The sequence below is a fragment of the Podarcis vaucheri genome, assembly GCF_965113315.1.
Source record: "Podarcis vaucheri genome assembly, chromosome: 9".
Lineage (NCBI taxonomy): Eukaryota > Metazoa > Chordata > Lepidosauria > Squamata > Lacertidae > Podarcis > Podarcis vaucheri.
In genome coordinates this window covers 73,235,409-73,248,575 of record NC_138767.1, presented here as the reverse complement: position 1 = coordinate 73,248,575, position 13,167 = coordinate 73,235,409, and the positions used below count along the sequence as shown (strand labels likewise).

General features: G+C 44.1%; 1 protein-coding gene across 12 annotated transcripts in view; it reads right to left on the bottom strand.

Annotated features, from left to right (window-relative positions):
* KCNIP4 (potassium voltage-gated channel interacting protein 4) overlaps positions 1-13,167 on the bottom strand; it is a 443,652-nt gene that overhangs the window by 102,538 nt on the left and 327,947 nt on the right. The window contains exon 1 of one of the 12 annotated variants that reach the window (XM_082237480.1): positions 12,911-13,136. The exons of 10 other annotated variants lie outside the window; for them this stretch is intronic. In XM_082237480.1, the coding sequence (XP_082093606.1) occupies positions 12,911-13,022 (112 nt within the window). In that variant the 5' untranslated portion in view covers positions 13,023-13,136. Of the gene's footprint in view, positions 1-12,910; positions 13,137-13,167 lie in introns of those variants that run through there. One more of the 12 variants, XM_082237485.1, reaches the window with a different exon arrangement.

Sequence of the window (13,167 nt, the reverse complement as noted above, 5' to 3'; positions counted from 1 at the left end):
GTATTATGCCTTGACGAAGACTATTCAGAAACTCACTTTAAAATGTAAACACATACTGACTTCTGCAACCTATCTTGGGGGCCCTCAGGCGCAGCCCTCTTGAGAAAGGTGAAGTATGGCCTCTGGCCTTCTAGGGTGATCTATGCAGTATGAGGATGGTGGCATTTGTGGGGAGCCACAGACCATTTGCTGCTGCAAAGGCCCTGGCTAGTGGCCAACTTTACCACTGCCTGGAGTCAGCACTATAACTGGAAATCACCTTATGGCTACATAGAGAAAGGGAAGAGCAAACTATTCCCAAGTCAAGAGCCTAAGGGCAAAGGGTTGCTAGGAGGTTGTGGTACTGTGCTGGGCGTGGGGGTAACCCGTGAAACACGGTCCAGGTCCGGTCCAGAATCCGAAGGTTCCGCTGGGAGTCAGTCCAACAGGGTCAAGGCAGGAAACCAGGCAAGATCAGGTGCAGGATCTAGCATACAGCAATGTTGCTCCTGCAACCTGGGGTAGGGTCCAACAGCCTTCTATCTTTGTCGGGGTAGCGGCTGGTCCTGATCTCCTGGCGACTCACCTCTCTGAGAGCCAGTGTGGTATAGTGGTTAAGAGCAGTAGACTCGTAATCTGGTGAACTGGGTTCGCTTCCCCGCTCCTCCACATGCAGCTGCTGGGTGACCTTGGGACAGTCACACTTCTTTGAAGTCTCTCAGCCCCACTCACCTCACAGAGTGTTTGTTGTGGGGGAGGAAGGGAAAGGAGAATGTTAGCCGCTTTGAGACTCCTTCGGGTAGTGATAAAGCGGGATATCAAATCCAAACTCCTCTTCTTCTTCTTCTTCTTCTTCTTCTTCTTCTTCTTCTTCTTTTTCTTCTGTTTCACCTGAAAGCGAGCACTCCTCCTGTGAGTACCCAGGTCTCTCCTCTCAGACCTTAGTCTCTGCAGCTCAGGAGACGTCGGTGGGTTACTAGACCCAGAGGCCGCCTCAGCCTCCCCTGACCAAACCGGTAGTGGAGCAGCTGTAAGTGATGGCCCAGTTGAAGGCAACAAGGTAATCCCTGCATCTGGAGTCAGGGCAGGCTCAGGCCCATAGCTGTCAACGTTTACCATTTTTTAAGGGAAATTCCTTTATTCTGAATAGGATTCCTTGCAAGAAAAGGGAAAAGTTGACAGCTATGCTCAGGCCCCTGACTCGGGCAAGCTGGAGCTTGTTGCAGGGGAACCTGTGCAGACTGGGACGCTTCAGGATCTGACCCCAGACTTGGTTCAGATGCCTGAGGCAAAGGATCTGGTGCAGACTGAGTCTCCTCTGGTTCTGAGTCCGAGCCTGAGTCCCAGGCCATCACAGGCACTCACCCCCACCCAAGGGTATCAGCCTGGTCCCTGCTGGATTTAAATACAGTGGTGCCTCGCAAGACGAAATTAATTCGTTCCGCAAGTTTTGTCGTCTAGCGATTTTTTTGTCTTGTGATGCACGGTTTCCCATAGGAAACAAAGTCGCGAGACGTTTTCGTCTTGCGAAGCAAGCCCATAGGGAAATTCGTCTTGCGAGGCAAATCGAAAACGGAAAAACCTTTCGTCTAGCGAGTTTTTTGTCTTGCGAGGCATTCGTCTTGCGAGGTACCACTGTACTTCTTTAAGTTTTCTGGCATTATCAGCATGAGATCCCACACCCTCGTTCCTGTGTGTGTCTAGTCTAGTCGAAAGTTGCATGCACATTCAAAACACATTTCCCTCAAGAATTCTGGACTTACCCCTCAAAGAGTTACAATTCCCCAAACTCTTAAGAAACTACAGCATCCAGGATGCTTTGGGGGGTGGGGAGAATGTGCTATGAATGTGCTTTAAAGGTATAATGTGTATATAGACCAGGCATCCCCAACCTTTGGCCCTCCAGATGTTTTGGACTACAATTCCCATAATCCCTGACCACTGGTCCTGGTAGCTAGGGGTCATGGGAGTTGTAGGCCAAAACATCTGGAGGGCCAAAAGTTGGGGATGCCTGATATAGACTAAGCGTGCGTCCTGCGTTTTAATCCTGTTGGTTGTTTTATTCTCCTTTTATGATTGTGTGGCTTTGAATACATTACAATTTTTGTATTTATGTTTTTTACGCTGGCTTGGTCATGTCTACAGATGGCACTTGGTTTTGTTCTGCAAGGATACAGCTTCAGCGTGCTTCGTATATATGGGTCTTAAATGATAAACACAATTTAGAAAGAAGGATATGATGTCACTCTGCTTTTATTCAATACCTAGGGACCAGAGAGTACAAACAAATACAATTCAGTTAGTATTGATACCCATTGCTACTGTGGAATTGAAACTGACAACAACCTTTATCTTTCAATTAATTAAGACACTTAGCCCACGGGTATTAAATTACATGATGCATCTTAATTATGTCCCACTACATTCTTTGCAGTGTCCATAGCCCTTCATGGCGGCTTTGTAAATAGTTACTGTATACTTTTCACTGTTTTGTTTTATGGCATAACTCATGGCATAAGCATGAGTTTAGGTTCCAGCAAGGATGGTGAGGCATGGGAGGTAAAACAAAGTCCAAATGAAGGAGAGGGCAGATTCTGGTAAAGAACTGACCAAACAGATCAGATTTTGTACTGTCCATGAATACGTTTGCCAATCTCAGCACTATTAGTGTGAACTAGACCACACAGCAAACAATTATGTTTTTGTTTATCTATGCTATTATAGAATATAAACCAACAATTTTATCTCCTGTTCTTGTACTCTAGTTTACACCAGAATATCTCGTGCTGTAGAGAAATGCCTCGTGGAAAAGAATACAGTGGTACCTTGGGTTAAGTACTTAATTCATTCTGGAGGTCCATTCTTAACCTGAAACTGTTCTTAACCTGAAGCACCACTTTAGCTAATGGGGCCTCCTGCTGCCACCACGCCGCCGGAGCCCAATTTCTGTTCTTATCCTGAAGCAAAGTTCTTAACCTGAAGCACTATTTCTGGGTTAGCGGAGTCTGTAACCTGAAGCGTATGTAACCTGAAGCGTATGTAACCCGAGGTACCACTGTAAACATCGCCAACTTAACCTGATCCCTTACAAAGAGAAGAGAGCTGATACAAACTAGCAGGACACAGTCCTTGCCCACTTTATGTGATTAGAAAGCATTACGTCTCAAGGAATTATGGAACACTTGTGCTTTTTCAAACCCAGAAAGAATACAAACTTTGAATCAAATTCCACAATGATGAATGCAATTATACATTTTCACCTCATGAATTCTGCTTCCCAACAAAGACACTCGATCAGCATCGAACATGCAAAAATGAAAGATGCTATCAGAAATTGTAAGAATTGATGTTTTTGAATTATGGTGCTGGAGGAGACTCCTGAGAGTCCCATGGACCGCAAGAAGATCAAACCTCTCCATTCTGAAGGAAATCAGCCCTGAGTGCTCACTGGAAGGACAGATCCTGAAGCTGAGGCTCCAATATTTTGGCTACCTCATGAGAAGAGAAGACTCCCTGGAAAAAAACTCTGATGTTGGGAAAGATGGAGGGCACAAGGAGAAGGGGACGACAGAGGAGGAGATGGTGGGACAGTGTTCTCGAAGCTACCAGCATGAGTTTGACCAAACTACAGAAGGCAGTGGAAGACAGGAGTGCCTGGCGTGCTCTGGTCCATGGGGTCACGAAGAGTCAGACACGACTAAACAACTAAACAACAACAACAGCAGAAATTGTATTAGTGAAGTTCTGGTAGCTTTCTCTCCGACTGTGATGCGATACAATTGTGGAGCTGGAAGGTTCTCCAATGTTTTTCTAGTCCAACCAGCTGAAATGCAGGAATCTCAACTATATTTACAGTCCTCCTCGTTAATTAAGAGGCTTATCAACATGCCTAAGCTTTTGCTAACATATTGCTAACATGAAGCATGTTTAGCATTGTACCTTACAGCCTTCTAGTATAAATCTAAGCAGGCATGTCCTGTTGAGACATTGATGCCTGATAAAAGTTTGGCAAAGTAAAAGACACTGATAGAAAGGTATGATAGTCTACATGTTAACAAAGTGGGACTTTCCATCTTTAATAATGTCCTTTCTACCCTGTTTTACCCTGTTTAATTTCGTGGTGACAGCAGCCACGAAATTAAAAGACGCCTGCTTCTTGGGGAAAAAGCAATGACAAACTTAGACAGCATCTTAAAAAGCAGAGACATCACCTTGCCAACAAAGGTCCATATAGTTAAAGCTATGGTTTTCCCAGTAGTGATATATGGAAGTGAGAGCTGGACCATAAAGAAAGCTGATCGCTGAAGAATTGATGCTTTTGAATTATGGTGCTGGAGGAGACTCTTGAGAGTCCCATGGACTGCAAGAAGTTCAAACCTCTCCATTCTGAAGGAAATCAGCCATGAGTGCTCACTGGAAGGACAAATCGTGAAGCTGAGGCTCCAATACTTTGGCCACCTCATGAGAAGAGAAGACTCCCTGAACAAGACCCTGATGTTGGGAAAGATGGAGGGCACAAGGAGAAGGGGACGACAGAGGACAAGATGGTTGGACAGTGTTCTCGAAGCTACCAGCATGAGTTTGACCAAAGTGTGGGAGGCAGTGGAAGACAGGAGTGCCTGGTGTGCTCTGGTCCATGGGGTCACGAAGAGTCGGACATGACTAAACGACTAAACAACAATACCCTGTTTTACAGCAACGCACCAGGATCAAAGTAGCATTAAAAAACTAAAACTTTCAAACCATACAGAGTTCTTGTTATCTTTTGCACAGCTACGTCAGATGAGAGGTGTTGAAGAGAAACTTTGTAAGGAAAAAAACGTCTTTGGAAGGAATGGAAAGTGAAACTTGGGTTCCTAAGGATTCATAATTAAATAAAAGCCACACTTTCCATAGGAAAGAGCTCTCTCTGTGTGTGTTTTAATTTTAAGGGTATGTGATTGTTTAAGAGTCTGTCCTTCCCACTACCAGACTGTGTCCCTGTGGGGAAATGTGTGGTCCTTGGTGCAAAAATCTTCCTCACTCCTGTGTTACAGTGTCCTCAGCATTGAGTACTATCAACCTACAGATGTATCATCTGGGAATTACCAGCATGAATCTATCTGGAAAACCTGAAAGCAAATTCTAGTGTTGTCTCATCAACAATATAGTTGAAGGAAAGAGCAAATTAATACCTTCCACTCTCTCTCACCTTGAAATCCATTCTTTGCCACATTTAGCAGAGATTTATGCCCTATTTTTATTATTATTAAAAATTAACTTTAATAGGGCAAAAGCTGTGAAATTATCAGTAGGCTCATTTTCCCACAGAAACATACAATGCAATACAGCAATATTTTTCTAAGAATAGTTTTCAGTCAAACACTCTCACCCCCTGGTAACTTTCTATTATAGAAAGGTTTGCTGTTAATGAGCTGTTGCTCTGAGACATCAACATTATTAAAAGAAAATACTATTGATACTATTGAAGTAGTTTAGGACAAATTCCAGACAACTTGAAAGGTTGTTGGAAGAACCCGAGAATCATCTGAGGTGCCAGGGGCAACTAATCCTTCCAATTAAAAATCCTTCCAATTAAAAATTTTATTTTTCTATCATCCCATCCCCCAATGGAGTTCAGATGGTATATACTGTGTTATTCTATTTTACCTCACAGCTCTTAGAACTAGCTTGGGCTGAGTCCAAGGATGAGTTCATGGCTAAAATCAGGCCAACCAAGCCACTCCACTGACTTCACTACACTTTGCTCTGGAATACGTTAACATTTGGTAGTGGAACCAAATGTTCCACTATTTACCTCCCAATTGTTCCCTGTGGAAACTTCATGAATTTGCTCCTTGAATGATAGCACTAGAACTTGCGGTTTCCATCACTGGCTATTTGCTGAGTACACAGAATTAATTGGTAGTTGATGTTGGATGTTTTCCCCACACTGCCTACATCATATTTCTATTTGCATGATATACAGGAAAACTGAATAAAGACATTTTAACAAAGGAACCACCACTGGAAAAAATTTGCTGAATAAACTGTATGAAAAATACCAGAAATAATACAGAACCGTTGCTTCTAGAACAAGAGATCTATCTGTACTGCTACCACTTGCAGAAACCTCACGTTTCCTCCTCTGCAGGATGGCGAAATCCTGCATCGAGCTAGTGCAAATCTAGAACATGCCGAATCAGATTGTTTTCCCCACTTCCCCCAAAGTTTGTGAGTGTCCATTAATTCACCATTAGAGTGGTATAGTTGCTGTTTGAGCCAACTGTGTGTGTGTGTGCGTGTGCGTGTGCGTGTGTGTGTGTGTGCGTGTGCGTGTGTGCGTGCGTGCGTGTGTGTGTGTGTGTGTGTGTAAATCTGGCGCTTACCTTTTGCATCTTTGGTCAACTGTAGATGTAATTGTGAGAATGAGTATATTTATTTTTTCATTGTTTGCACCAATGACTGGTTGACAATCTGGTTTGAGAATAATTTCACAGCTGTAGCTGTAGGCATGCTCCTAACATACCATCCTATTCCTGTGTTGCTCTAACCAACAAATGACAAAGTTATGAGCATGTTTCATGTGTGTGTGTGTGTGTGTGTATCACTTGGTATTCCAGAAGTCTAACCCTGTGGGAGACTAGGAGAATAGAAGGTGCTATTTGTGCCAGTCTGAGCTGGGGTGAACCTGGTTATTGTGATTAACTTTTATCTGAAACTGCTAATTGCTGTCATGGGCAATATCACTGTGCATGACTGAGAAGTTTCTCAGTCTAATGTCAAGTCTGACAGAAACCATAATTAAAAACCATAGAGCAATGCCTGTCCTACAACCTTTGCAGAAAGTGGAATGATGCTCAAACATGTTCCACACAAATGAAAATATTGAGGATCCATTTTGGATTTTCACAAATGCTGGATTTGTTTTTCTGGTAGAAGAAAAAGCAGTTTTTTGAGTACAGTATTCTGGAATAGCAGCTGAATAATGATGATATCAGGGACGCAGGTGGCACTGTGGGTTAAACCACAGAGCCTAGGACTTGCCAATCAGAAGGTCAGCGGTTCAAATCCCCATGATGGGGTGAGCGCCCGTTGCTCGGTCCCTGCTCCTGCCAACCTAGCAGTTCGAAACCACATCAGAAGTACAAGTAGATAAATAGGTACCACTCCGGCGGGAAGGTAAACGGCATTTCTGTGCGCTGCTCTGGTTCGCTAGAAGCCGCTTAGTCATGCTGGCGACATGACCTGGAAGCTGTACACCGGCTCCCTCGGCCAATAAAGCGAGATGAGCACCGCAACCCCAGAGTCGGTCACGACTGGACCTAATGGTCAGAGGTTCCTTTACCTTTAATGATGATATCATGTGGAAGAATGCCAAATGATTTAAAAACAAAAACAAAAACAGCAACTATACTCAATACAAAAGGTGAATGTGGAAAGGCCCACAGACAGCAAATGGATGTAAGAATGGGGGCAGGGAATGGTGAAGAAAGAGCTGTGAGTGGAGGGGGACCTTCTTTCCATCGTTTGGACCCCCTGCTGGAACTGGGTGTGGAAAGTGAAGCTGAACAGGACACAGTTGTGGGCAGCCTGAGAAAGTACCACTCACCTTGGGCCTGCCCATAAAAAGTAAGTCTAGAGTTAGAGACTAGGGTGATGTCTGATGTTTCCAGGAAGTCTTCTCATTGTGAGAATTTTGTGGGTGAGCTAAGATCCTGGGTCAGAATCTGGAGGCTGAGAGGGAGGGTGTGGCAGAAGGAAAATTCATATATATGTACAGTGGTACCTCTGGATGCGAACGGATCCATTCCGGAGCCCCATTCGCATCCTGAAGCGAATGCAACCCGCGTCCGTGCGTCTGTGTGTGTCGCGATTCACTGCTTCCGCACATGCACATGACGTCATTTTGACCACCTGCGCATGCGCAAGCAGCGAAACCCAGAAATAATGCGCTCCGTTACTTTCGGTCGCCGCAGTGCGCAACCCGAAAATACTCATCCCGAAGCTACTTTAACCCGAGGTATGACTGTATATGCCCATGTGTAACTTTGTATTAATGTAACATTTTTAAATGTAACTGCATATTTTGTTTAAGTAGTCTGTTGGGGCTTCAGTTTCTGTATACTGCTTCAAGATATTTTAAATAAATTAAGCAGTATAAAAATTAACTAATAATATTTGCATGCATGGGAGAGTAAAAAATTGCTGTGCAAAGTAGCTACCATTTGTATTTCTATACCTTCAGATACATTATTTCACGAACCAGGTGTTGGGAGTTGGAATCCATATTGAATCTGACAACCGTCAGATTCAGATATAATATGCTTATAGGGAATCCAAACTACAGTGGTACCTTGGGTTAAGAACTTAATTTGTTCTGGAGGTCCGTTCTTAACCAGAAACTGTTCTTAACCTGAGGTACCACTTTAGCTAATGGGGCCTCCCGCTGCCACCGCATGATTTCTGTTCTCATCCTGAAGCAAAGTTCTTAACCCGAGGTACTATTTCTGAGTTAGCGGAGTCTGTAACCTGAAGTGTCTGTAACCTGAAGTGTCTGTAACCCGAGGTACCACTGTACTCTTAATAGAATTGCTTCTAAGCTGCTAGCAAATCAAACCACTCTTATTAGAATTGTTTCTAAGCTGCTGTGAAGAGTTAACTAAAATAAAAACCAAGCCACACATTAACTAATGTGAACCAAATGATTGCCCATAGCATGTTTGCCCACTCTTTCACCCTTTTAATGGACTTCCCCCATCTCCAGAATTCCCTGCTTTTCTCCATTCTTATTCCCTTCACTGCGCTGCTAGAATGCTGTGCTCAGCTATCATCTCCTCCATCTTTTCTGCACAATAAACACAATTTGGGATTGCTGACTCCCCCCCAGCAGGAATACGGTTAACACGCTCCCTTGCATTCAACACTTTCTGTAATCAATTCACACTACAGCTGAGGTCAGAGAGGCAGAAGGCTAACTTAGCAGAAGCCATTGCCCCACCTTCCGACTTCAAAGCACTCATTAGCACACCAAAGGTCTTGGCTATGGCCAGTTATGTTGTGGCTTCAGCTCCAGCATATGAAACAGCTTGATTCGTCAGACGTATCATAAAATGTATGCACAGAACTAGGGACTCCCCCCCTGCCCACTCAGTTTTTATTGTGCTTTGTGCCCAATTCGAGGCTATTTTTTTTCTATTTTCATGAGAGCATTTATCTTTATTTCCTGCTGAGCAGCAGGGCTAGGCAATATATCATCCAAAACAAGTTTGAAGTCCATATTGTTATATCAGTTTCATAATTTTTGACTGGGCAATATATTATTCTTATTAGAATTTATATACCGCCCTATACCCGGAGGTCTCAGGGCGGTCGGTTCACATAAAAGGTCACAATATATAAAATCAAAGTGAAAACAATAACCCAGTAACACCCAACACCCCAAAAAGTGCCACATTTTCAAAGGGTACAGGATGTCGATCAGGTCAAACAAAGGCCTGGGTAAAAAGGAAGGCTTTTGCCTGGCACCTAAAGATATATAATGAAGGCACCAGGCAAACTTCCCTGGGGAGTGCTTTCCACAGACAGGGAGCCACTAGAGAGAAGGCCCTGTTCTCGTGTTGCCACCCTCTGGACCTCTCGAGAAGGAGGCACACGAAGGAGGGACTTGGAAGATAATCTCAGGGTCCGGGTAGGTTCATATGCGAAGAGGAGGTCCTTGAGGTATTGCAGTCCTGAGCCGTTTAAGGCGTTATAGGTCAAAACCAGCACTTTGAATTGGGCCCAGAAACTAAATGGTATATCGTGAAACATGATGTGTGTGTGTGTGTGTGTGTGTGTGTGTGTGTGTGTGTGTGTGTACTAAGCAAAAATCACGATGCAGGAAAAAACGTGAAGCCAGCCAATGCCTCCACATAAAAAAGGTAAAGGTACCCCTGCCCGAACGGGCCAGTCTTGACAGACTCTGGGGTTTGTGCGCCCATCTCACATCTATAGGCCGGGGGCCAGCGCTGTCCGGAGACACTTCCGGGTCACGTGGCCAGCGTGACAAGCTGCATCTGGCAAGCCAGCGCAGCACACGGAACGCCGTTTACCTTCCCGCTGGTAAGCGGTACCTATTTATCTACTTGCACCTGGGGGTGCTTTCGAACTGCTAGGTTGGCAGGCGCTGGGACCGAGCAGCGGGAGCGCACCCTGCCGCGGGGATTCGAACCGCCAACCTTTCGATCGGCAAGCCCTAGGCGCTGAGGCTTTAACCCACAGCGCCACCCGCGTCCCTAATGCCTCCACATAGCTCCATCCTTATTTCAGACATTGTGATATATCAGTATATCACGATGTTTAGCGGGTGATATATCACGATATTGAAAACCAGATGTTGCCCAGTCCTACTTGAACAGATTGTATGTGACTGGAGAGCGGGGAGAGAAATATGCCAGGCTCTTCCATTTCATGCCTGTTCTTTGGTCACTAACTGGGTTTCCACTGTTTGCACATTGGTGAGGAGAGGGAGCAAAGGATTATAGCCACTATCCATTTTATTCTATAGAAGGAAAAATACTGCAGAGGTCATGGAGTCTGCTATTACTGCTACTGCTGTTATTAATTCAATTTCTTACCTGAACCTCACCACAAAGTCCTAAGGCAGGTTTAAACAATGTTAAAAGACAGTATTAAAAACAGTTTAAAATAAATTACAAGAGTTACAAGAGTAAGGCGGGTCTTAATATATGTGTTTGTGCGTTGTGAAAGGCCAAGGTAAAGAGGTGTATCTTCAGCATATACAGGTTTTTTGAGGCGGTATGTAGTCGTAAGCCACGGTATGCTGTACCACCACCTCTTCCTCCACTGCTGCTGTTTCCCTGAAGGTGTTTTGGTGGGTCTACCTCTACCACAAAGTGGCGTGGCTAGATCAACCAACTTCCCCCCTCCTTTCCGCAGCTAGCAAGACACTCTAAAGGTAAAGGGTAAAGGGACCCCTGACCATTAGGTCCAGTCGTGGCCGACTCTGGGGTTGCAGCGCTCATTTTGCTTTATTTGCCGAGGGAGCCGGCATACAGCTTCCAGATCATGTGGCCAGCATGACTAAGCCACTTCTGGAGAACCAGAGCAGTGCATGGAGATGCCGTTTACCTTCCCACCAGAGCGGTACCTATTTATCTACTTGCACTTTGACGTGCTTTTGAACTGCTAGGTGGGCAGGAGCAGGGACCGAGCAACGGGAGCTCACTCCGTCGTGGGGATTCAAACCGCCGACCTTCTGATCGGCAAGTCCTAGGCTCTGTGGTTTAACCCACAATGCCACCCGCATCCCTGCAAGACACTCTAGCCACACCATTTTGTGGTAGAGGCGGACTGCTTTGCTCTACCACAAAGTGGCGGAGCAGATCGGCTTGCATGTCAAGAAAACAGTCGTCCTAGCTGCACCACTCTGTGGTAGACCCACTTTGGTGGGTCACACCAAAATGCCTCCGGGGGGGGGCAGGAAGCGGTGGCGGCGGATGAGGAGGCAGGGAAGGGAAGGGAGGGGGAGGGGTGTGTACCGCCACTGACCATATGACAACTACATAACAATGATGGAAGATACACCTCTGTGGGGAGGAATTCCACAATCTAGGGGCTGCCAAAAATAATGTCCCTCCCAGACTGCCCCCTGATTCCTGCCCCACAAATAATATTGATTGATCTTATCTGGCATGAGATATTGCCAGACAATTAAGTGGGATCACGAGTATTTTTTCAGGGTGGCTATAAAGCATAGACTTTAGTAGCAGGATGGTGCTCTTCCTGCTGTCAGAAATTCACACCACTTTCAGATTAACTACTGAGATATGGAACAAGCTTTAAAATAAACAAAGTATTCTGGAGTCACTTTTGCACTGATTATGCACATTACTACTGACAACAAAGCAAAACCCCTACTATACAAAGGGAAACTTCAGAGAGAACACGGATTTTAGACATTTGTTGCATGGTTGCAGCCTCTGCATCTTCTAATAAAATGAACCGGGGTTGCTTGGGAAAGAGTTTTAACACTATGAAATCAAATTGTTTTGGTTTCCCACAACACAGAGAAATTGTTGCTGCTGCTGCTGCTTTTATTTATGAATCACTTCTCTTGACACATCTCAAAGCAATCTGCAGCATATATAAAACAGTTACACATATCTAAACTATGAATAAATTAGAGTTGTGTATAATATTCATTTTAGGACCAAATTTAAACAAAAAATTATGGAGAAAATATTGCAAATTACGAATACAAACAGTAGCACCTAGTTCTTTGCCGGTGGTTAAAAAGCTTCCTGCTGAATCCAATGAGAAGTTCCACTTAAACATATAATGCCCCTATACACTGAAATTCTCCCAACAGAAAATGTAAGTCAATACAAATGCAAGCTATTGTATTATTTTCCACTGCAAAAACTCATATTGCAACCAGGACTTTGGCATAGCTTGAAATATTGATCGACACAGAGTAATTCCTAAACCTAAATATCTGCTGTGCTGAAATGATAAAGTAGTGGAATGCATAGAAAGTGGTTTTTAGAAGTCATTTGCTCATGAAAGAAATGAATTTTATCATTAACATGGAATCAGAAAAGTCCCTGATTCATTTATTTAAGCCTATGTGGAGAAAGTTAGTTCCAGTTCTGAAGTTTTCAACTGGGTTTAAAAGGTTGCTGTGATTGATGAATGAATGCATATGTTAAAGGCAGCAAAATGCAGTACTTTAAAACTTCACTGATTATAAAGTGGATTAATAATAATAATAATAATAATAATAATAATAATAATAATGTACAAACCACAAGTTCATAAATGATACGTTATTTGGCAAATGGCATCCACAGATTTTGCACCCAAAACAGCTAACGTACTTACGCAGCCTCTTTTAGAACACCAGACACTCTCTACCTACAAACAGCACAAACCAGAGTGACCACTTTACCTTCTGTAAAATCAATCAGTCCGAGCAAATGCAGCAGCTTCAGAGACGCAAATATAATCACAACTATACCCACTGTTTGCAGTCCCTCGGACTCCCATTCCAAAGTCAACATTCTTCAAGCAAGCAAATCATTCCAGTCAGCTGCCAAGCCACTGTGCAATCTGAAGGGAAAGGGAGGATTTTGCCAGCACTTTGCTAACACACACATATGCACACACAAAAGTTGCCAGTGTGGTGGGGTGAACTGAGGAAACAAA